This window comes from Arvicanthis niloticus, chromosome 4, assembly GCF_011762505.2.
Source record: "Arvicanthis niloticus isolate mArvNil1 chromosome 4, mArvNil1.pat.X, whole genome shotgun sequence".
Taxonomy (NCBI): Eukaryota; Metazoa; Chordata; class Mammalia; order Rodentia; family Muridae; genus Arvicanthis; species Arvicanthis niloticus.
This window is the reverse complement of record NC_047661.1, coordinates 67519314-67544104: the sequence shown is the minus strand read 5'-3', so window position 1 is coordinate 67544104 and position 24791 is coordinate 67519314. Positions and strand designations below refer to the sequence as shown.

At 45.8% G+C, this 24791-nt stretch overlaps 2 protein-coding genes across 3 annotated transcripts; one reads left to right on the top strand and one right to left on the bottom strand.

Moving 5' to 3' along the window:
• The first annotated feature begins 7683 nt into the window (after window positions 1-7683).
• Window positions 7684-9675, top strand: Naxe (NAD(P)HX epimerase). 2 transcript variants are annotated; one of them, XM_034499369.2, is made up of 6 exons: window positions 7685-7891; window positions 7980-8088; window positions 8192-8302; window positions 8389-8502; window positions 9055-9202; window positions 9419-9675. In XM_034499369.2, the coding sequence occupies exons 1-6, from the start codon at window positions 7728-7730 to the stop codon at window positions 9619-9621; spliced, it is 849 nt and encodes a 282-aa protein (XP_034355260.1). In that variant the 5' UTR covers window positions 7685-7727; the 3' UTR covers window positions 9622-9675. The 2 variants fall into 2 exon arrangements, with proteins under 2 accessions (XP_076788784.1, XP_034355260.1); XM_076932669.1 differs by lacking the exon at window positions 9055-9202 and having other exon boundaries at window positions 7684-7891.
• A 539-nt stretch (window positions 9676-10214) lies between these two features.
• Gpatch4 (G-patch domain containing 4) lies at window positions 10215-20648 on the bottom strand. Its single transcript, XM_034499452.2, has 8 exons — window positions 20564-20648; window positions 14149-14274; window positions 13682-13755; window positions 13491-13583; window positions 13312-13398; window positions 11754-11845; window positions 11451-11501; window positions 10215-11249 (listed from the first exon to the last, which is right to left on the bottom strand). The coding sequence occupies exons 2-8, from the start codon at window positions 14225-14227 to the stop codon at window positions 10508-10510; spliced, it is 1218 nt and encodes a 405-aa protein (XP_034355343.1). The 5' UTR covers window positions 14228-14274; window positions 20564-20648; the 3' UTR covers window positions 10215-10507.
• Window positions 20649-24791: the final 4143 nt, after the last annotated feature.

The window sequence follows — 24791 nt, the reverse complement described above, 5'->3', positions numbered from 1 at the left end:
CTGAGCCCGAGCACTGAGCGGATCCCAGTGGCAGCTCTGCCCCCAATCTTACAGAACCCAGAGGAAGCCGGGCTCCCAGGAGCACTAACCCTGGCAGTATCTTAGGTAAGGAGAAAGCAACACTGGCCCCAAACAGGGAATAACTGGGACCCACTAGACCCAAGAAGTCACTCCTGGCCCAGAGCACTGATTTCTTCCTGTCTGCGCCCGAGCACTGAGCAGATCTTGGGCCCCAGCTCTAACCTCAGCAGTAACACCCACCCCACACAGTTCTGATGCAACCAAAATAATAGGAAAGACAGGCTCCAGTCAGAGACAGGGCAGGTAGCACTAAGGAGATCCAGATGGCGAAAGGCAAGCGCAAGAACCAACCCAGGGTATTTGCCATCATTAGAACCTAGTTCTCCCATACAAGACAGTCCTGAATTCCCCATATCACTAGGAAAAGAAAACTGAGAGATGAAATGGGTTAAAGATCCAGTCACACCAACAGGACCTGGAGGTAGAACTGAGTGACACAGACCTCTGTGCAGCCCTACCCCGACCCCACTCCCACCTGAGTTGGCTGGCAGTACAAAATGTAAATCTGGGACCTAAGTGTAAAAAGAAGCATTGTTTCTACAAAGCTGAGTTGGATCCTCAACAGACTCATGCAAATTAAGTCACTTTTTGGGTTGTTTCTGTTTATTTTGCTTGCAGCCAGGGACTGAGGGCATAACCGCATTCTGTGCTAAGCAGGTACTCCATTGCTGGCTCCAGGCCAAGGTTAGTCACTTTCAAAAGCTGCCCTTAGACACAAGCGGGGTTGGGGGTGGGGGGTGGGGGGGGTGGGGGGGTGGTTAACAAAGCGGCTCAAATCCTGAGATTCTAGAGTAATCTGGCACTCTACTTGCTTCAGACATTCATGAGCTGATTCCTTTTAAAGAAGCAAACTGACCTGGAGAGATGGCACAGCAGTTAAGAGCACTGGCTCCTCTTCTAGACAACCCGGGTTCATTCTCCAGAACTTACAACTCACAACTCACAACTGTCTGTGACTCCGAAGGATCCTGATAACCTCATACAGACACACATGTAGGCAAAATGCCAACACACATAAAATAAAATCAATCATAAAAATGCAAACTCGGGTGGGAGGTGTTAAAGAGACCGTTAAGAGCACTTGCTGTTCTAAAGGACCGGGATTCAATTCTCAGCACCCACACGATAGCTCACAACTGTCCACAACTCAAGTGCCAGGGTATCCAGGGCCTTCTTGAGACTTCTGAGGGCATCGGGCATGCATATGGTTCTCAGACATACACACAGGCAAAACACTCATACACATAAAATAAATCTAAAAAAAGAGAAAAAGAAGAAGAAGAAGCAAACTGGAAGTTTCGGGTGACAACTAACTGGTAAGGTTTGAATAAAAACCATGTGGAATCTGGCCAGGTGGTGACGGCGCACACCTTCAGTCTCAGCACTCAGGAGGCAGAGGGAGGTGGGTCTCAGAGTTCAAGGTCAATCTGGTCTTCAGAGTGAGTTCCAGGACAGCCAGGGCTACACAGAGAAACCCTTTCTCATAAAATAAATAAAAATAACACAAAAAAAAAAAAAAAAAACCAAAAAAAACCCAAACCATAAATCCACTCACTGGCCCCAACTTCAGGAAAAAAGACCCTGACCCCATGTTGATAATTAGTAAATGGATGTATTTTATTTTAGGCTGCAGTAAAAATAATTTACTTCTGATCATGTTAAAATCAGAAGTAAATGAAATGATTAAAAGGGTGTAGAAGAAGGCTGGTGAGCAGTGGTTAAGCGCGCTGACTTCTTCCAGTTCAGTTCCCAGCAACCACATGGTGGCTCACAACCAACTGTAATAGGATCTAAGTGCCCACTTCTGGTGTGTCTGAAGGCAGCTACATTGTGTTCATATACATAAAGTGAATAAATAAATAAATAAATCCTTTAAAATTTAAAAAAAGGTGTAAGAGAAAAAAAACTCAATCCCACAGACTCATACATTCTAACTGTGCCCTGAGATTTAAATAGACTAAATTCATTTACAGCTGGGAGTGTAACACTGTGAGACACAAACTGGTTAATATGGCCGGGAGTATAGCTCTGTGGTCCAGAAGCTTGGAATTCCATCTCCAGCATTGTGCAAAAGAGAGAGGGTGAGGAGGGAGTGGGAACTGACCAGTTTCATGGAGAAAAAGCATGTTTATCTTTTTATATTTGAAACAGGTTTGTAGTTGTGGCTGTCCTGGAACTTACAATGTAGACCAAGCTGGCCTCGATCTCCCAGATCCTCCTTACGAATCCAACTGTGCACCTTCTTCCTCTCTCTCAAACAGGCAAAATTAAAACAACAAATACAAAACAAAGCAACACATACATGCACACAAACCCCATAAACATACAAAACTGGAAACCATAACTTACAAGCAAAAGACCAGAAGGTGAAAGAATACCCAAACAAAGCAACGAGAGGAAGTCAACGAAACAACAAAGCAACGAGAGGAAGTCAACGAAACAACAGAGCGACAGAGGAAGTCAACGAAACACCACTGAGTTTGTTTTATGTTGGCCAGCTACTGCTGGGCGTGGAACAGTGTGTGTTTGTGTACCCACCAAGACTTCACTGGAGAAAACTAATTTTTGCTTTGCAAAGGGTTGTCAATTGGAGACAACTTCTTGATTAGGGAGGGTCATGGCCTCTTCCCCCTCTCAGCCCTTGGACCCTGCCTGGCTTGAACCTGTGCAGCCCCATCCATGTTGCCACAGTCTCTGTGAGTTCACATGTGCACCAGCCCTACCGTGTCTGGAAGACACTGTTTCCTGGTGCCATCATCAACTCCGGGTCCTACAATCTTTCTGCATAGCTTGCTCAGCCCTGTTGGGGTTTGATGAAGATACCTTATTTAGGACTGGTTGTTCCAATGTCTCTCACTGTACACTGCCCAGTTGTGGATCTCCATGTTAGTTCCTGTCTGCTACAAAGGGAATCTTCTCTGATGATGACTGAGCAATTCATTAATCTCTGGCTATAGCAGAATGTCATTAGGGGTCATTTTATTGCTGTTTCTTTTTTCTTTTCTTTTCTTTTTTTTTTTTTTTTCTTTTTCTTTTTTTTTTTTTTTTGAGACAGGGTTTCTCTGTGCAGTCCTGGCTATCCTGGAACTCACTCTGTAGACCAGGCTGGCCTCGAACTCAGAAATCCACCTGTCTCTGCCTCCCAAGTGCTAGGATTAAAGGCGTGCACCACCACTGCCCAGCTTATTGCTGTTGCTTAAACAGTATGATAGTACTTGGTTTTCCCTGTAGGGCCATGGCCTATCTAGTCTCAGTTCTTGGCCATCTGAGCAGTGTTGGGCATGGGTTCCATATCATATATTAGGCCTTCAATCCAATCAGATATCCAATCGCAATGCTGTACCACTAGTGCCATGCAGTTAGGTCAGCACTGTAGATAGGTTTTGTAGCTGGTTTGGTGGTTACCTTTCTCTGGTTGCATGCAGAGTGCCTTCCAGTACCATGAATGCTAGTCAGTAGGGGTGAAGGCTCAGGTTAGGCACCTAGCACATAGCTCAGTTTCCCTGTGTTCAATGAGATATGTGAATGTTGTGTTCAGCAATGGGTCCTTAACAACAATTTGTGGAGAATAACCAATAGCCTTGGCAGTAGTCCAGGTTGTTTAGAGGTTTTCATGGGGCCCCTTTGGCCAACAAGTCAGTTAAATGTAACTCATTTCTGGTGCTGAAGATTTCATTTAATGGCAAAAAATATCTGGCTGGGGCTTTGGGTCCGCTGTTATTCAGTGACTCCATTTAGATTTCTTTCATATATGTATCCATTTCAGAAAGTTTCTAGTGTAGTAGGATTCCACCCAACCCCTCAAGTGCCCCTAGTGTTACTTGTCCTTCCTCAATTCTCTCCCTTACCCCTGTCTTCTCTTGTTTAGTCCTGTTCCTGTCTCTCCATAGTCTCTCTAAATATATGTTCTATTTCCCCTTCCTTGGGAGGATCCTTGCAAAATGATCCTCCTCTCCCGCCTAGTTCCTTGCTCTATACATAACCTCTGCGGTTATGCTGATAAGCCTATTGAAGGCTTAAGTCGGACAACGACACATAAGAGAACACAGACCATATTTGTCGTTTGGGGTCTGGGTTACTTCCCTCAGCATTATTTTTTTTCTAGTTCTGTCCATTTGCCTGCAATTTTCACATCTTTAACAGCTGAGTAATATTCCATTGTGTTAATGTACCATATTTTCATTATCCATTTACTTGATGGAAATCTAGGCTATTTTCCAATTTATGGCTATACCGAGTAGACCAGCAATGAACATGGATGAGCAAGCGTCTCTGTAGGAGAATGCAGAGTCCTTTGGGTATATACTTGAGAGTGGTAAAGCTTAGCTGATTTCTAGGTTTCTATCAGTGCCACCCTGATTTCTATAGTTACAAGTTTGCGCTCTGACCGGCGATGAATGAGAGTCGAGATGATTGAGGTGATTCTAGGTGTTGGTGTCTACTATTATTTTGCTGGGTGGGTGGTCTTTTACTTGGTTTCTTTATTTTTTATTGTTTATTGTTTTAGAGACAGGGTTTCTCTGTGTGGTCCTGGTTGTCCTGGAACTCACTCTGTAGACCAAGCTGACCTTGAATTCACAGAGATCTGCCTGCCTCTGCCTCTTTCAAGTGCTAGGATTAATGGTGTGTACTACCGTGCTTGGGTCTTTTATTATTATTATTACTATTATTATCATTATTGAATGTGAGTGTATCTGTGTGTTGTTATATCCATGAGTGTAGGTGCCCAAAGGCCAGAGGTGTCAGATCTCCTGGAGCCACAGCAGGTGTGAGCCACCTGACATGAGTTCTGGGAAGGAGCTTGGCTCCTCTGCAGGAGGAGTAAATGTTCTTACCTGCTGACACATCTCTACAGCCCTGACTCTGACATTAACATGGGCTTTCTTCCTCATCACTGCAGTGACTGGGGGAGCAGCTCGGTGATAAAGAGCTTGACTAGAGTGCACAAAGCCATCAAGGAAAGAAGGAAAGGCTGCTCCACCAATAGCACCAAGCCAGCTTGATTCACACCAACTTGAAACAAGCTAGAGTTATTTGAAAGGAGGAAACCTGGACAGAAAATGCCGCCATAAGGTCCAGCCACAGAGCATTTCCTTAATTAGCCATGGGGATGTACCCAGCCCATTGTGGTGCGTGGTGCCATGCTCCGGCCAGTGTCCCAGGGTTCTATAAGCAGGCAGAGCAAGCCATGATGAGCAAGCCGGCACAGCTCCACAGCCTCTGCATCAGGTCCTGCTCCAGGTTCCTGACTTAATTGAGTTCCTCTTCTGACTTTCTTGATGGTGTACCATGATGTGGAAGTGTAAGCTTTGAACCCTTTCCTCCTCAACTTACTCTTTGGTCATGAATCATCACAGCGATAGAAACTCTTTAACTAAGACAGCATCATGCCTTCAATCCAGCCCAGCAATACGAAAAGAAGTGGAGGACATCTTTTAAAAGTACACTATGAAGGCAGTGGTGGTGCACGCCTTTAATCCCAGCACTTGGGAGGCAGAGGCAGGCGGATTTCTGCGTTCGAGGCCAGCCTGGTCTACAGAGTGAGTTCCAGGACAGCCAGGGCTACACAGAGAAACCCTGTCTCGAAAAACCAAACCAAACAAAACCAAACAAAACCAAAAGTACACTATGAAGCCAGACATAGTGGTGTGTTCCTTTAATCTCAGCACTTGGAAGGCAGAGAGAAGGAGATCTCTGTGAGTTCAAGACTATGTGGGAGTGGTTTTATATCTCTATCTGGCTGACTGTCTATCCATATCATTTCTGCTCATAAGTGTTCAACATTTAATTACATGGCCATTCTTACTGGGCTGGAGGGAGACTAAAATATGTTGAGTTTGCTGTGCCATCCCACAAAGAGATGAATATCAGGATCTGCTGGAAAAGGAGAATGGGTTTTGAGGGGCAAATGATGGTGTCTGTCACACAAGAATGTTGCTATTGCATCAGGCCCCTAACCAACCACCATGGCCTAACCCATTTATCTGATTGAATATTCTTATATATGATTGGCTAAAAGTACATTATGAGTTTGGCAGAGTTAAAATGGAATATAGATGCAAAATCTCTGGGACTCAGCAGGGACTCAATCCATGTGACTCTTGCTTAGATTTGAAACCATTCCTCAAGGAAAACCTGAAAGGCTGCATGGTAGCAACAAAGGGTACCTACCAATCGGTACTCAGAAGCAGCCTTTGTGGAAACAGCTTTCATTGGTTGTCTCCTGAGTTCTGTGAATGGGATATTTTTTGTATCATTCTATAGTTACAGCCTATCAGAATGAAATCAGGAGGAATAAGCCATTATATCTTTCCACAACAGGATAAGTTGCAGAAGGCTGTAAAGTCAACCTGCTGAGACTCCAGCTCTACCACCAACCATCACTATCACTGGCCAGGGCTTCTTCTGCTTCCTCTTCTTCCTCTTCTTCCCCTTCCCCCTTTCTCCCCCTTCCCCTCTCCTCCCCCTATCCCCTCCTCCTTCTCCTTCTTCTTCTTCAGCTTTGAAATGGGAATAATAGGGTTGCTATGAAATGAGGTGTTCATGTTAGTACCTGGCACTTGTAAGTGCTTAACATATTATCTATGCCAAATAAACATGTTTCACATTGTGTTTTATAAATGAATCTTCAGAATCACTAAACTTAAAGCCAGCCACAGTGGCCCAGACCGGGAATCTCAACAGGAGGGAATCTCAACAGATGCATTTAAAGGCATCTTTGGCAACCTAACATCCAGGGCAGCCTAGGCCACATGAGATTTCTTGTAGCTCCAGGGATCTGACACCTCTGGTTCCCAAGGGCACCTGAGGTCATGTACACATACCCATACTCTGAAACAATTGAAAACAAAACCAGCTGACCAAAAATTAACTAAATATTTTCTAGCAAATATATAGGGAGTCTTGAGTAACTTGCAAAAGTGAAGCCACTCACATGCTAGTGAAATCAGAAAATAAAGCTAGTGAGGTCTTGAGTAAGACTATGGAACCCTGGACTTGAAGTACAATTACATAGGTAATCTAAGTTCCTGCCACTATCACAGCCTTAAAAAAATCTATTTCCTACATTAAATAAGTAAAATAGACAGGGCAGAGGCCCACAGAACCACTCGGAGGTGCAGGACACTGGCTGCCAAGATTGACTGACTACCTGTGATTGATCCTCGGATCTTACATTGTGGAAGGAGAGATCAGACGCATAGAAATTGTCCTCTGACCTCTATATGTGCAACAGGGCACGTGCACGCCTCCTCCCGCCAACCCTTGTATTTTTAAATGTTAAAAACAAACAAACAAAAGCAGGGATAGCGGGAGGTCAAAGATGTTCCCTAGAAGAGATAATAATTCTCTTATAATTAAAAAAGCTGGGCACATAGCATGTGTGCAATCACACCTTTCAGCAAGGAGGCTGAAGGCAACAGAACTGCTTCGAGATAGAAGTCAGCCAGGACTACATGGGAAGCGAAGCACATCTGTACATAAGTATGGAACTCTGCAACTCTGGGGAAAGGTGAGAACGCAGGCCGGAACGAAGGTGCGCGGAACGCCTGGGAGCCTGGGACTAGAAACGGACGGTTCGATGCAAAAGACGCTGGGGCGGGACGGGCCTTGCGCATGCGCTATGCAGGGGACACTCTGCTAGTCGAATGTCCGGGCTGCGGACACTGCTGGGGTTGGGTCTGCTGGTTGCAGGCTCGCACCTGCCACGGATCGCAAGCCGGCAGGGTGTGTGCCGTGCGGGGCCCATTTGGTGGAGAACGCAGCGCCGGGGCTCGGAGACCATGACGAGCGCGGCGGTGAAGTACCTGAGGTACGACCGTGCTCTCCCGCGGGGGCGGGGCGGGGCAGGCCGCGGCCCCAGCACCCCAGGGGCGGACTCAGGCCAGGACTTCCCTCAGCCAGGAGGAGGCTCAGGCCGTGGACGAGGAGCTTTTTAACGAATACCAGTTCAGCGTGGATCAACTCATGGAGCTGGCCGGGTTGAGCTGTGCCACGGCCATTGCCAAGGTATGTGGCACAGCGAGAAGCCTTTGTGAGGAGCAGGTGGGGAATTCCCGGGCGGTGGTGCACGAAGCAGTGACTGCCCAACCCTTTGCACATCTGCCTTCAGGCTTATCCCCCCACGTCTATGTCCAAGAGTCCCCCGACTGTCTTGGTCATCTGTGGCCCCGGAAATAACGGAGGGGATGGGCTGGTCTGTGCGCGACACCTCAAACTTTTTGTGAGTATGTGAATGGAGTTTTTGTGGAATCCTTTGTATAAGGATTCGAGATCGGAGATTGAAAGGCTACTTTCCTTTTCAACTAGGGTTACCAGCCAACTATCTATTACCCCAAAAGACCTAACAAACCACTCTTCACTGGCCTAGTGACTCAGTGTCAGAAAATGGACATTCCTTTCCTTGGTGAAATGCCCCCAGAGGTAGGTGGGTTGATGCCTCATCTCTCCAGTAAGTACTGCCCCTGCCCTTCCCGTTTTCTGTACTGACCAAGCTGGCCTGCCTAGTGTCTGTCTGCCCTAAAAACTGCTCTCTGAATAAAAGTGGAGCAGAAGCCCCTCCATGTTTCGTACTCCACGACTTTCCAACACTAGCAACTCCAGGCACTCCTATTCTGCAGCCAAACACCTCCCACAACATGCATCCAACAGTAATCTGGCCCTCGGGGCCTCATCCTGAAACTTTTCTGTAGATGCATGGATTAAAGGGTGGGAAATCAGAAATTTAAAAAACAAAAAACTTATTCAATGAATGAAGATACTGACATGCAGAACTAGTCCCTTCTGGCTTCCTGTCTCAGGACATGAGACTGGCTGTCAGCCCCACTCACCAGTGACAGGCAGGTACTCAGAACAGAAACTAAGCCTGGATTCGGACTGGCCTGAATGAGTGACTCTTAGCCATGCTTCTGTGGTCAGTGGGTCAGGGACAGCCCTCCCCATGACAGCAGTTCCTGACATTCTTTCCTCTCCCAGCCCATGATGGTTGACGAGCTGTATGAGCTGGTGGTGGATGCCATCTTTGGCTTCAGTTTCAAGGGTGATGTTCGGGAGCCATTCCACAGTATCCTGAGTGTCTTGAGTGGACTTACTGTGCCCATTGCTAGCATCGACATTCCCTCAGGTGCTGACTCAGGTGGTTGGGGGACTTGTGCTCAAACCTGGCTAAGGCTGGTACCCAGGGGACTGTCCCACATTAGGGCAGGGGAGCAGAGCTCATGCTGGCTGGCCCTGTGGGAAAACCTAGTACATGGGACTGAGAGTTCAAGTGGGGACTGCGGGGTTTCCCTTTCTTAGGACCAGCCCTTCTGTACTTGCTTATACTACTTTCTCTCTTCAGGATGGGATGTAGAGAAGGGAAACCCTAGTGGAATCCAACCAGACTTACTCATCTCACTGACTGCACCCAAGAAGTCTGCAACCCAGTTTACTGGCCGGTATCATTACCTTGGGGGTCGTTTTGTACCACCTGCTCTAGAAAAGAAGTACCAGCTGAACCTGCCATCCTACCCTGACACAGAGTGTGTCTACCGTCTACAGTAAGGGAGGTGGGTAGGCAGGTTTCTCAATAAAGACTTGGTATCTTCTGTATTGAAACTGGAGTCTTAATAATTATCCTTAATAATTATCAGTGGGTTATGCTTTCTCTGGGGAAACAGACCAGCATTTGTAAGCAATGGGAAATAACTCAGGTGTGTTATCTTTCACCCAGGAATGATTCTTATTTGTAATACACAGGGAGGTAGATGACGCCTCTAAACTAATTCAGCTTAGCATTGTAGCAAGACCTCCAGAGGTTAACAGGATTTCTTCAAGTCTCCAAGTACCATCTAATTTGTGTTCAGACCTTCTCATGCTGGGAATGGTGATGTCAACTGGGAATGACCTATAAGCTTGGGGCCCAAGCTCTCATTTAATCATGATTAGAAACAGGCAGTCTGGGAGGGTAACCCAACCCATACATATAAATGTATGTTTTTCTTAACCTTCATGGTATTTAAAATGAAAACATTTTACAGAGTATGGTAGTGCATGCATGCCTCTGATCTAAGTATTCATGAGGCAGAGGCATATGGATTTCTGTGAGTTCTAGGAAAGCTAAAGCTGCAGAGAAACCGTCTCAAAAACAAAACAAAGACATTTCATGAAGTCTACATTTTCAGACTTTTAGAAGAGACATTCCAAATATTCCTGCATCCTGGTTCCTCTTCCCACCATCCTTTAGCTGGTGAGCTGCTGGGCACCAGGTTTATACTTTTTGGACAGGAAGTTTCACAGGGGACCATGTTCACCCCTCAGCTAGCATAGAATGCTTTGGTTCCCCTCAGCAGACTGGTGCTCCAGAGCTGCTTGCAGAGGAGTGTGCAGAAACCCTGCCCCAAAGCAGGCTACCCCTGAAAAGGAGTGAGCTGAGATCAGTATTAGACCCTCAGTCCCTCTTCCGCTTCTTCTTTTTGGCTCTGTCTTGGGTGTGGCTGACTTCTCTCACCTCATCCTCTGCTTCCTGAGTCCTGCCATCATCTTTACTGCTGACATCCAAGAGCTCCTCAGAGCACTGCTGGCTTTTCTTTTTGTCTTTTCTTCCGACCTTTCTCTCTCCTCTTGTTAGGTCAGCCTTCCCTTCCTCCTCTTGGGTATCCAAGTCCTCCCCACACATCTGACGCTTCTTGCTGCTTCTCTTGGGGTCTTTATCTGCTCCACTGTTGACTGCCTTTGGCCTGCCTGTCACATCTCTGCCTCCTTCATCACAGACTATCTCCCCCTCTTCTTCATGGCGCTGCTTCCTCCTTTTCTTCTTTTTCCTGGAAGACTGATCAGATAGCTCTGTGCTCAGTTCTCCAAGTCCATTCTCTCCTGCAGCCTCTTCCTCCTCACTTCCTACAGCCGTTCCCCCTCTCTCATCTTTCTGCCTCTTTTTCTTCTTCTTGCTTTTCCTGAAGCTCTTGTCGGTGTGTTCCAGGAGCTCCTCACCAAGACTCTTTTCAGTTGTTGCAGCCTCTTCCTCCTCTTTCTTCTTCCTCTTCTTTTTCTTTTTTTGGGAAGGCTCACTGTCGGTCAGTGGTTGAGAGGCGCCCATGTCCTTTGAGCCTTTGAGCTGAGCCAGAAAGGCCTGCTCTTGGGCCTCCAGGCGAGCAAGCTTGGCTTTCATGGTGATTCCAATCCGGGCAGCCCTAAGACAGATGATGGGTCCAAGTCAGCAAAGGTATTACAGAGAAAGGTGGGAACAGAGGGAGGGAGCTGCCTAGCTTCAAACACGAACTTGTCAACAACAGCAATTATTCCCTTGGAATGAAACTAATTGGGAGGTGGCACAGGCTGTCCTCAAGCATGGGCAGAGAAGATGGGAAACCCAGAAGGGGACCACAACTTACTTGTGTGCTGTTCGCCCCTCACAAGCTTTGAGTAGCATCTCATCCGTCACACTGAAAGGGCAGATGACAAGTCACAGATATGGTAAGAGGGCCTTTTTTTTCTTTCTCTCTCTAAAAAATATTCATCTTCAAAACCTGGCACTTTTTGAAGTTCTAAGAATGCAAGGATTAGTACAATCTAATTCCACAAATACACACTTACTCTCCTCCAACAAGAGCTCAGTCAGTCATTAGGCTTAGGTTCATTCTCTTAAGATCCCAAAGCATCTCCCACATGCCCTCAGTACCAAAATAAAGTCTCACATCTTTGGGGGCATGGGTTCATGGTTGTCAACATCACTGCAGCTCCCCAAGTCTCTGTCAGGCTTCTCTTCACCTGAGGTTAGTGTGGCTGTCTAGAAGAAAAGGACCACAGAGATGGATGAAACCACTTTAATACCAATACTAACTCTCCTCCATTTCTGAAACCCCAAGGCATTCATGTCCAAGGCATGAATTTGACAGCCCTCACCATTGTTCCTTGCAAAGTCATGCAGCCTTAGCATTTTAATTTGGGCACGAGATGATGGGCCACAGTTATTGGGAAGTAGAGCAGCCAGGGCCTCTCTGGCTCACAGCTGGCTGATTGTAACACAAGCGAGGAAAAGTGTTCTGAGTGTGCATAGTGGAGTAAGTGCCAGTGACTGACAATAAAGACAACACCCCTATCCCTAGTACTCTTGTTTAACTAGACTCATAACCTATTATGGGCCATGTAGCTAAAATGGATCCAGGTGGGGTGATAGCTCAGCTGGTAACTACACTTGCTATGCAAGCATGAAGACCTAAGTGCAGATCTCCTGCACCCACATAAATGCTGAGCAGGCATGCTGCTCACTTGTAGTCTCAGCAAGAAGCTAGCTTGGTAGCTAAACTAGACAAATTTGGCAAGCTCTGGATTGAAGTAAGAGACCCTAGCTCAGTATATAAAGTGGAGATAAAGAAGAAGATACCTAGCCTCCATATGCACACATGCATGGGCATTCTGCACACATGCATTCCCACGCATGTCAACATATACACACACCAACATGAAATAAAATAAGGAAAGAGAGAGAGAAAGAAATGAAGGAAGGAAGAAAAGAAGGAAGGAAGGAAGGAAGGAAGGAAGGAAGGAAAAGAATGAAATGAGAGGAGTCTAGTCCAGATGTAATGACATGGGCAGTTACGATGATTGCTGCCTGTCTCACAGATAACTCAGACCAGGGTTTGGGAAGTGATTTCTAGCGGGTGTGTATGTGTAATCCCAATCTGACAGCAAGAAATGGTTAGCGGGTAAAGGAAGGCCAGGTGGTGGTGGCGCACACCTTTAATCCCAGCACTTGGGAGGCAGAGGCAGGCGGATTTCTGAGTTCGAGGCCAGCCTGGTCTACAGAGTGAGTTCCAGGACAGCCAGGGCTACACAGAGAAACCCTGTCTCGAAAAAACAAACAAACAAAACAAAACAAAAAAAAAGGGGGGGGGGGTAAAGGAAGAACAACTGACAGAGGAAAGGGCAGGTGGGAAAACAGATTCTTAAAGGAGGAAAAAAAGACCTGCTGGCTAGTGTGCACCAGTCCCTGAAAGAAGTGAGTGAGACAGATCTGAAGCATAAAGGGCCAGAGACAGTCTCACTAAAAAGGATGGAGCTGGTGCATGCTGCTGCCCCAGCAGATGGGATGGTCCATGGAACCTTAACACTTCAGTTCTGGGTGAGGGCATGGGCACAGCAAGGCCCTGGATCTGGGTGTACTGGGATATCCTGGGAATTAGATGGACATACAAGGCAGTTGATCAGGACTCAGGGAGATGGGAGCAGCTGAGAGCTGGATCTCTGTAGTACCTTCACAAACTTCTGATACAGCAAACTGGGCTTGGGGTGACTGCGCTGGGTGGTCTCCTTGGAAAGACGCCTTATCTGCACTCCATCCTGTGGAAAATATTGGTGAGGAAGTGGCATGCTGTACTGCCCTACCCCACCCCAGGCCTGCAGGTTTCTTCCATATACCAACAAGCTCATACCTTCCCGGAGTCTACTACTAAGCTGGCAGCAGTCTTGTTGAAGAGATCACTCCACCAGTGGTCTGTAAATTCCTTGGCAGGGTCGTGTCCCACCTCCAGGTAAATAATAAGTAGACGTCACAGTCTGAGCACCACCCACTGGCCCTCATGAGTCCCCTCTCCCATTCATGCTGACTACCTCCCAGTCTTACCCCATGGGTATCTTGCTTCAGTGTCACCTTGAGGGCCTGGGTAATGCCATTCTCTCTCCGGCCCAGGCCCTTGCCTGCAGAGGAGAGTGAGTGATTTATTTTGTAGCCTGACCCGATCCCTCATCAAGTCTTCCCGGGCTAAATGCCATTCCTTATACTAATCACTGAGTATATTCTGTGCCTTTCAGAAACCTACTTCACTCCATTCCTTATAGCCTTGCTCAGTAAATGCCTCCGTCTGAGGGAGAACTAACTCTTCTGTCTCCCTGCCGCCTCCTCTAGTCTGCCCAACCACTTGCCCCTCTTTGTCCCAAGTTATCCAAAATGAGGATCTCTCCCACTCCTCCCTAATCCAGATGGGTCAGTAAACTTATGCTTCTAAAGATTTCTCTTTAAACTAGTTTCTGCTTTGGTTGAACTGCCATGGGGCAGAGGGGAGTAGGGAGCTGGGAGGACGTGAAAGAGACCTTGAGTCCATCCTTGCTTCAGCAGCTGCTCTTCAGCAAACTTCATCCCACGACTCTTGACCTCTGGGGTGACACTCATGGTAGGGTCTGTCCTCAGGTTCTCACCAGGGAAAATGTGGCACCATCCTTTGAATAGGGAAAGAAAGGTCTGGAGGTGCAGCTTCGATAGCGGGGTGCTTCTCTGGCACACACAAAGGCCCAGGCTTCAACCCCAGCATCATGTAAAATAAGCCATGCTGGCCCACACATGGAATCCCAGCAGTTGGAATATGGAAGCAAGAAGATCAGACGTTCATATCATCTACAACATATAGAATGGTTGAAGCCAGCCTGTGCTATATGAGACCCTAAATGAGGGGGGAAAAAAAAGGGTGGTAGTGTGGGCTAGGGCTGGATTTTAGTATACCTTAGTAGGTAGAAGGCTTGCCTAGCATGAGGTCCTGGGTTCGATCCCCAAGCATTGTGTAACCAGCTCTGGTAGTGCATGCCTGTAATTCCAGCTCTGGGGAAATGGCAGCAGAAGGCTCAGGAGTTCAAGGCTGACTAGGAGCTTGGGACTAACCTGGAATGCTTGAGACCCTGTCTGTGCCTAAAGTACATAAAGCTGCTTGTGTAAGACTTTTCTTTTTTTGTTGTTTTTTTGTTTTTTTCGAGACAGGGTTTCTCTGTGTAGCCCTGGCTGTCCTGGAACTCCCTCTGTAGACCAGGCTGGCCTGGAACTCAGAAATCCACCTGCCTCTGCCTCCCAAGTGCTGGGATTAAAGGCGTGCGCCACCACCACCCGGCGCGTAAGACTTTTCTTTTGAAAAAAAAAAAAAATAGTTTGTGTGTATGCCCAAGTGTATGTATATGCACTACATGCATGCAGGAACTGGATCCAGGACCTCTGCAAGAGCAGCCAGTGCTCTTAACCACTGAACCATCATTCCAGCCCTTGAATTCTTCTTGAGTCCTGGGAGACACCAGAAGGAAGACTGTTCTTTGGGGAGTCTTTTCTCTGGTCAAAGGGGCCAACACAACACAAAGCAGGATGAAGGAGGGGTAGCGGTAATACTGATACCTAGATATGTGGTATCAGGCTGTACAGAAGCCTGACAAATGTGAATGTGAAAACTTGCATTCAATCTTGCCACCCTACTCAGGTGACAAAGGAAGCTGAGCCTTAAATAGCTTAAGTCAATACAGCAGGAATGACCTAGATGGCAAGCCTCCAGTTACACCTGCAGATTAGACTAGTTAGCCCCTGTACAGGTCTGTGAGAGATTAGCCTTTTTAAATTAACTGAGGTGGGGAAAGCTCAATCAGTGGCACCATTCACTGGCCTTGAGTCCTGGACTAAAGGAATCTACAGTCAGAAAGCTGGCTCAGTGAGTAAAGGAGCGTCCTGTCAAAACTGATGTTTAATCCTAGAGACCGACTTCCATGCACTGCCTTCCACCTTCCATACCCATACCCATATTCATTCTGCCTCTGTCTCTGTCTCTGTCTCTGTCTCTGTCTCTCTCTGACACACACACTAAAATGTAAGCACGGGCAGCTTGCTAGACTAAGTCATACAACTAATGTGTGAAGAATTCAACCAGGAAGTCTGTGTGCAGTCAGTTTACATTGTGAAAACAAAGCTGAGGTGTTTGGTAACTTGAACTCGACTGAGAGAGCCCAGTCTACACCTGGTGTGGGGGCCAAACCGTCCACTGGAAACTGTCTGGTATAGGGAGGGGCTGCTAACTTCGCACTAAGTAAACAAGGATGGCTGTTATGCACCATCGCCTCACTATACTTCAGAGACAGTCCTGTCAAATAGGTAGCATCCTCATCTTACGAGTGAGGAAAAAAGGGCCAGGTTTCTCACCTCTTCAGGAAATTTGAATACTATCCCTGATTCTAAGTAGCCAAATTTCTTCACAGTAACTCACATACTTCCCTTTGCCCCAGAATGGCATTACCCTACTTGTACACTAAATTTACCTCCAAAGTGTAAGATGGCACATTACACAAGATACTGAAAACATACTTATATCAATTTGTGCTAAGACAATTTGTTGTGGACACAACTGCTTTTTGTTTTTGTTTTGAGATTATGTATCCCTGGCTAGCCTGAAACTCTATGTAGACCAAGCTGGCCTCACACTCACAAAGATCTGCTTGGTTCTGTCTACCAAATGCTGGGATCAAAGGTATGGGCCACCACCCTGGCTACAGAAAACTTAACTGACTAGTGGGGCTCCTGGAGTAAACCTTGAGCTTCTCAAAGAGGCAGCTCTAAAGGGCAAATTTCCACTAGATCTAAAGTCTATTGGATACTGTTTATGAAGACCAAAACAACTTTAGACAATACTCCTAAACATTATATATTAGGCTTAAGAATGAGGAACAGGATTTCCATCCAATAGGTGACAGGCATCTGCCTGTCCATCCAGGCAGGAGCTGTCCAAGTCTCCAAGGAATAAGCTGGGAAAAGGTATTTAATAAGATGTAAGCGACACCTGAATGTTTCTAGGTGTAATAGCAAAGTAAAACAGAGAACTTTACAAAGCAAATAAAAATCCAGAGTCTGGTGTGGGAGCCCCTTACTCCTAGTGAGTAGCAATGTCAGCATCAGACAGTAGGAGACATGGCCCAAGAGAGATGGGCTCAGAAAACCTGCCCTGGACCTCAGTAATTCCAGTAACAGATACTTTCAAGAGCAGAATCCTTACAAGACAGAATCCTTACAAGAACACTTCAGTGGGTGCAAATGCCTGGCTTTCTCTTGGCCCTGTTAAACACAGCTGTAAACACCATTTCAAAAGGGTCCCCTCCTGTGGACTGGCCTCTTAGGAAACACACAAGCGACACAGGAGTTTCTAGACTTAAGGGAAAGGTCTTTGACGCATTAGTCATTGATGTGGAAACTCAGTGGGACCAGAGTCTGCAGGGGACTTAAATACAGAAGTCAGGCAGTGTGCTGAATACACAGGAATCACACAGGCCAGGGCCAGCACTTGGAACTGGGAATGTGAAGAGGGCCAGGTATGTCCTGGTCTGCTTCTCTCTCCTTTGGTCTATCTCTCCCAGAGAACACAGACTAGTCAGGTCTACAGGACCTCATATGTGTTTAAGACTCCAGGAGGTGGGATGTCCTTTCACATCTGCTTGTATTTCTTTGTGATCAGCCTTCAGCACAAACCACCTGGCTCCACGGCCCTCCACTCTCTCTTGTCTATTTCCCCTCTACTTTTCTCTGCCAACGTAGGACTGACCACTCGTCCTACCCCGAGTTTCTTCCCTTTGTACCACATTCTGTTACTCTCTGAAACGACTGGTGCTTATTTTCCATTTGGCTATTACTGTATTTCACAGTAGGCCTACTCTTTGATACTGACTATGCAGATGGTATTCTAATTTCTAATCATTAGTCTAGAGGAAAAAGGCAGCTCAGCCCTAGAATAGCACAGTCCCTACTGAACACTGTGAATTCTTCTGAAAGAGTAAAGGTATTTTTAAAACTTAAAAAAAAAGTTTAATTGTATGAGTGTTTTGCCTGCATGTAAATGTACCATGTGCCCACAGTGCCATCAGAAGCCAGAAGAGGCTGTTCTAGAACTGGTGTTGTAAGTGGTTGTGAGCTATCGTGCGGGTGCTAGGAACTAATGCAGGTCCTCTGGAAGAGAAGTACTTTTAATGACTGAGCCACCTCTCCCACCCACTAAATTCCACCAATGACCTAATCCCTGATGTGCAAATCTCAAGGAACACAAAACACCAAGGTAACAAAACTCCTCCAAAAATTGAAGCGACTAGGAGATTAAAAAGTGGTCAGGACTTTAGGACAGGACTTCAAAAGCACCATGTAAAAAGCCAGGCATGGTGGTGTGCACTTCTAATCCCAGTGATGGCCAGCCTACTTAGACTCAGTCCCAAAAAACAGGTGGTTAATTCCTGAGGTTGACCTCTGGCCTCAATATGCATGCACTGCCCCCAACACATGTGCTCACATACACATTTCAAACAAACACACACACCCCAGGGGCTGGAGACATGTTCAGTGGTTAAGAGCACAGAGGACCTGGGTTTGATTCCCAGTACCCACAGAGCAACTCACAACCTTCAGTTCCAGGGGATAAGGTCCCCTCTTCTTGTCTCCTTGGGGAAACAGTCATACATGTGGCACACAGACATACAAGCAGGCAAAACAACTATACACAAAAATTCTTTTTAGGTTTGCTTATTTATTGAATTAAGCCACTAAATCTTTAGTAATTTGTTATGTAGCAATGAAGCCAATGCGCTAAATAGTGGCTGACAAGAGGCTATTAGAAGAGATGAAGTTATTGATATGATGTATAAAACAAGTTTTGAGACCTGGAGAGATCACTCAATGGTTAAAAGCACTTACTGCTCTTGCAGAGAGCAGGGGTTTGGTTCCCAGCAAAAACAAGGCAGTTTACATCTGCCCACACTGCTTACTGGCATCCAGCATGCACTGGATGCACATAATACAAGCAGGCAAAAACACTTGTATACATTAAATAATAAATAAATTTTTAAAAATTAAATAGCCAGTCATAGTGGCTTTAATCCCAGCACTAGGGAGGCAAAGGCAGGTGAATCTCTATGAGTTCAAGGCCAACCTGGTCTACAAAGGGAGTTCCAGGACAGCCAGAACTGTTAAACAGAGAAACACTGTCTTTAAAAAAATCAAAATAATAAAACAGTTCTGCCAGCCCTGCATGGTGGTGCACATCTTTAATCTCAATACTTAGGAAACAGACTGGCAGATCTCAGTGAGTTGGAGGCCAGCCAATAAATCAATAAATCAATAGATAAATCAATAGATAAATCAATAGATAAATAAATCAATAGATAGATAGATAGATCGATAAATAGATGAGTAGGTGAATAGGTGGATGGATGGATGGATAGATAGATAGATAGATAGATAATCAGTTCTATCAGTTCTATCAGTTCTCAAAATAGATAGATAGATAATCAGTTCTATCAGTTCTCAAAATGTGACCCAGGGCCCCCTTTGGGCTAAGACTTTTCTAGTGACCTATGAGGTTGAAGTCTTTTCTCAGAAATCTTCCCACATTACTTGCACCCCCACCCCATTTGTTTGTTCATTCATTTGTTTTGTTTTTGGAGACAGGTTTCTTTGTGCAGCCTTGGCTGTCCTGAAATTAGCTCTGTATATGAGGATGGCCTCAAAGGCATACACCAATGCCTAGCTCGCTCTTGTGTTCGCTTGCTCTCTCTCTCTCTCTCTCTCTCTCTCTTTCTTTCTCTCTCTCTCTCTCTCTCTCTCTCTCTCTCTCTCTCTCTCTCTCTCCTGCATAGACTGTGTAGTTTCAGTGACACCCTTGCTTTGTTAAGGGAATATGCTCTCGTGTACTCTGGTGTCTAGGAATACTCTCCAATTCTGCATAGCTAAATACCCCAAAGCTCACAAAGCCTTATAAAACGGAAGCAGGGTGTTGGCAGGTGTCTCATGTCAGTGAGTTCAGGAAGAATCACACGCCTATCCACCTTTCCACTAGGCTTCCACATGAAGCCCAAATGAAAACAGAATGTAACCATAGCAACAGAAAAACAGGGTGAAGAAGTAGTCCTACCTTTCCTCTTGGATTGTTTGTTTTTGAGGTCCCACTTAAGTAGCCTGACTGGCCAGGGTTACACCAGCCTGCCTCTCTTTCAGGTGCTACCTTGCTTGTTGATATGGACACACAAGTAAAATTTAGATGCTGAGGTCACCATGCAACTATCACTTCTCAGGCACTATCTCTGATTATTTTAACAGTAAGAATAATCATACCCCACACTTGTGGTGCATTGATTTACCACCAGCCTGCTATTAACTGCTTCACGTGGATCATCTTATTGATGCCTGCCAACATCTTATTAGAAGGTATTACTTATCCTTAACTTACGAAGAAGAAATTGAACACTGATAAACCAAACAACTGGCAAGTAGTAGATCCAGGATTGGTAGTCATGCATTTCATGAGCAACTGCTTTGGGGCTTTACAGCTTGTTCTTTCTGCTATAAGCCTTCCCACATCCTATTTCTCATCACAGTAATTCAGAACCACACTCCCCGGAAGTCGGAGACAAGCTTTATTTCCCAGCCTTTGACAATTACAGCGAGAATGCGTTCAGCGTTTCTGGATTGAACCAAGTGACACAGTAGGAATCGCTTTTAACGCACTTGCAATGGACAGGCGTGGGCAGACGCAGCCTGATCTGTGAAGGCTGCAAATACACTGAGAGGCTGTCTCCTCTCCAGGCAGTTTCCAGGGAAGGCCAGAGCCACCCGTTTGCACCAGCCGCCGCCTTTTCCTCCTGTTATAAATCCAAGCCCCACAGCCACGGAGTCAGCAGGGTGCAACTACTCTGGGATCTTCGCCTTTGCCCCTGGGGAAAACAAGCTCCTTACCGTCAGTGTACAGTTCTCTCCGTGGAAGCACGTGTCACACCCGACGTGGGTGCCGCCATCTTCCCGGAAGTGAGCTTCGGTCCCTCTAGGATGCAGAAACCATAGAGACGTCCTGACAGTGGCCACGCCTCTAGATGGTTGCCACGGAAACTGAGTTCAGGCTCTGTGCAAGTTTCCTTCTTGCAGTTTCTGGAAGCCAGTGCTCCGCCCTAACCTCTGTTTCGGGTCCCTCTCGGAGCCAGTCCTAAGCTTTTCCGAGGCCGTGCCTCGCCTGAGGTTTATGGACGTGGACACTAAGGCTCTGCAACTAAGATTAATCAAACACAGCCACCCTCACCTCAGTCTGCTAGATTGAACCCCTTCTTCAATGCCCAAATAAATTCTGTTATCCTAGTCTCCCCAGACTGCTGAAAGCAAACTGAATGCAAATGGATCTCAGAATAGATCTCTGGGATGACAGCAGGATTCCAGGCTCACGGGAGTTCTGTATTAAAGTTCTATGTTAAAATCAGCTTATTCCCTTGCATGATATCTCAGGGGTGTCCTTTCCACTCACGATCATTAGGAGTCCTCTAGAAAATGCACAGTGATCCCCACAGCTGTTCTAGGGTCACCCGTCCACTCTTTGCTATCTGGGTGGAATGAGTTACTTACTAACTTCATTACAGGACAAGGATGAACGTGTAACAGATTTAGTAGGCCCCCAGACCTTAGCACAACTGACTCCATGATGGGAGTCCCATTCAGGCTGTAAAACTCAGCATGTAGATAGTGCCATCTGCCACAGCTAAAACAAATGCCTAATCCACAAAGTCCATAGGTATGGGAAAGTCCCTAATGTACTAACCTTGTTTTTTAGCTTCTGTAGTTTTGTTTCCTGCTAACTTTTCTTGCTAACTGAAGCATATAAACCCAGGACATGTACTTTTTTTTTTTTTTTTAAGATTCTACTTATTTTATATATATATATATATATATATATATATATATATATATATATGACAAGTACACTTGACACAAGATGGAATTATCACAGAGAAAGGAGCCTCCCTTGAAGAAATGCCTCCATGAGATCCAGCTGTAAGGCATTTCCTCAATTAGTGATCAAGGGTGGGAAAGCCCATTGTGGGTAGTGCCATCATTGGACTGGTAGTCCTGGGTTCTATAAGAAAGCAAGCTGAGCAAGCCAGGGGAAGCAAGCCAGTAAGTAACATCCCTTCATGGTCTCTGCATCAGCTACTGCTTCCTGACCTGCTTGAGTTCCAGTCCTGACTTCCTTTGGTGATGAACAACAATGTGGAAGTGTAAGCTGAATAAACCCTTTCCTCCCCCTTGCTTCTTGGTCATGATGTTTGTGCAAAAATAGAAACCCTGACTAAGACAGGAACCTTAAACATTAGCCTACCACCTGACTGGGATGGGACCCGCATGTTAGTTAACTGGTCACGCTCTTTACTCTGCTTTCAATTCTTCTTAGTCCATGCTAACTCCAGGAGACACACTCTAACCACCCATGGTTCCTTATTAGAGGAGTATTGATTGATTGAATCGATTGATTTTATTGATTGATTGATTTTTGGCCTTTTCAGACAGGGTTTCTCTGAGTAGCTGTGGCTGTCCTCTGTAGACCAGTGTGGTCTCAGACTGAGATCTGCCTGCCTCTACATCCTGAGTGCTGGAATTAAAGGCATGAGTGTATCCACACTGCTCGACCCTACTTTTTTAACTCTATGCTCAGTAAAAATTACAATAGTACCAACAGTCTGACTCATTTTTCTCTCTCTCTCTCTCTCTCTCTCTCTCTCTTTTTTTTTTTTTTTTTTTTTTTTTTTTTTGAGACAGGGTTTCTCTGTGTAGCCCTGGCTGGCCTGGAACTCACTCTGTAGACCAGGATGGCCTTGAACTCAGAAACCCGCCTGCCTCTGCCTCCCCAGTGCTAAGATTAAAGGCATGTGCCACCACTGCCCCGGCTAGACTCACTTTTCATATGCTACAGGTACTGCCTTCTTGGCATATGTGCTTCAAGAATGCACAGTTACCAGATGGCTTTCTTATGTTCTTGATCTTTGCTTTGCCATTTGCTAAGTTTTATTTTAGTCCCTTGGAGGGACCCTCCTGTGAGATATTTATTGGTTGCTCCTTCTACACCACCCTTTTGTCAAATGGAGACCGTTAAGAAACATTAGTGCCCCTAAACCCCTCCATAGCCCAGGTGAACTCCAAGAGGGGTACTAGCTGGTTTGAGACAAGACCAAAAGACACAAGGACCAAATAAAAATTTCACCACAGGCCTCCTCCCACTCTGACTCCTCCTCTTGACCCTTGACCTTTGACCACTTCTTTTATTCTTATTATCCTCATATTTTCACCCTGTCTTTTAAACATTTTATTTGTGGAACTTCCTCCTATACCCAAACAAAATGTTCCACAGGCTCTCCCAACGGCTCTCACCCTACAGCAGCTCCATTTGTTCTGTTTGATCCTGATTCATCTGCAGAAAGACCGTTCAGATGGTGTGGAGAAGCTCTGGCTGCAGTGGGCCTTCATCCTGCTCACCCGGCCAGATGGTTCTGTACATTAGCCTATTTCTCCTGTTCCTTTCCTTTGATGCTCTGTAGCCCACAGATGCTTCTCCTGGCTCACTCTGGTGCAGCACTCCTGGGCAGTGGGACTGTCACACCTACACATGTCGCCATACACATGATCACTAATAACTGCACTGCAGTCAATATCAGAGTCTTGAAATCTCCTCTGCCAATGCCATTAGTCTAAAACTCTTCAATTTAGACTCAGGCAGATCTTTTTTTTAAAGCAAGGACAGAAAGCAGCCACATTCTTCACCAAATACAAGAAGAGTCCCTCAGCCACTTACTAATATTCTTCTCCTCTGAAACTTCTTGAGGTGGGCCATCATAATCTACACTGCTGTTAGCCCCACTGTCCTCCAAGGTCCTACTAGGATGGCCCATTAAGCCCTTAAGTATTCAACTGCTTTTCTAGTCCAGTCCCCAAGTTCTCATTCTGCCAATGAGCGGCATGATCAGACCTGTCACATAAATATTTCAGACCCTGTACCAATTTCTGTCTTAGTCACTGTTCTATTGCTGTGAAGAGACACCATGACCACTGCAACTCTTATAAAAGAAAGCATGTCATCAGGACTTGCTTATAGTTTCAGAGGCTTAGTCCATTGTCATCATGGCAGGAAGCATGGTGACATGCAGGCAGACATAATACTGGAGCAGGAACTGAGAGTTCTACATCCATATCTGCAGGCAGCAGGAAGAGAGAATCACTGAGCCTGTCTTGGGATTTTTAAAACTCAAAGCTCACCCTCAGTGACACACTTCATTAATTCTGCTAAATGAGAGTAAAGACCACTAACCCAATTTTTGGTGTAATTAAGCAAGCTTTATTTTCTATTAGACAAACTACCTCCATGTTTAAGAGAAGAGCTTCAAACACAGTAGAAAAGAAATTTTATAGACAAAAAACTACAAGACTAGGGGACTTCCAAGGGTTTTTGGTTATGAAGAAACTTGGCAGAATATCTCAAAATTATGTGGCAGAACATCTAATCTTATCAGGTCATGGTATAGGATTTGGAACATGTCAAATTCCAGAAAACGGGTTAAGACGTGGTCAAATTTAAATTTTTACAGAAAATAGGAATGAACTTATTTTGACCCTGTAACAAAGGTGGTTTCTAATCTTAAAATGAAGTCAAGTTTGTCCATCAACTTCCTCTAACAAGACCACACCTACTGCAATAAGACCACACCTCCTAATCCTTCTCAAGTAACCCCACCCCCTGATGACTAAACATTCAAATATATGAGCCTGTGGGGAGATTCTTATTTAGATCACCATACCTTGCATCAACTCTATACCCACAGATTCATTCTGTCTCTCCTCCTCCCCCTCCATCCATCTTCCTGGGCAGTCTCTCAGTTTAAGAATAAGAATAAATCATATATGATTAATTTGAGTGGCTTACAGGCTGTGGTTCAGCATGTTCAACAATGGCTGTCTCCAAAGTCCAAGAATCCAATACTTGTTCAGTCCACAAGCCTGGATGTCTCAAGTTGGTCTTCATAGTATACATAGTATACTCAGTATACATAGGCTCTAAGACCAATGAGGCCAGAGCAAGGGCAAGCAGGCAAAGAGCAAAAGCTTCCTCCTTCCATGTCCTCTATAGAGTCTGCCACTAGAAGGTGTGGTCCCA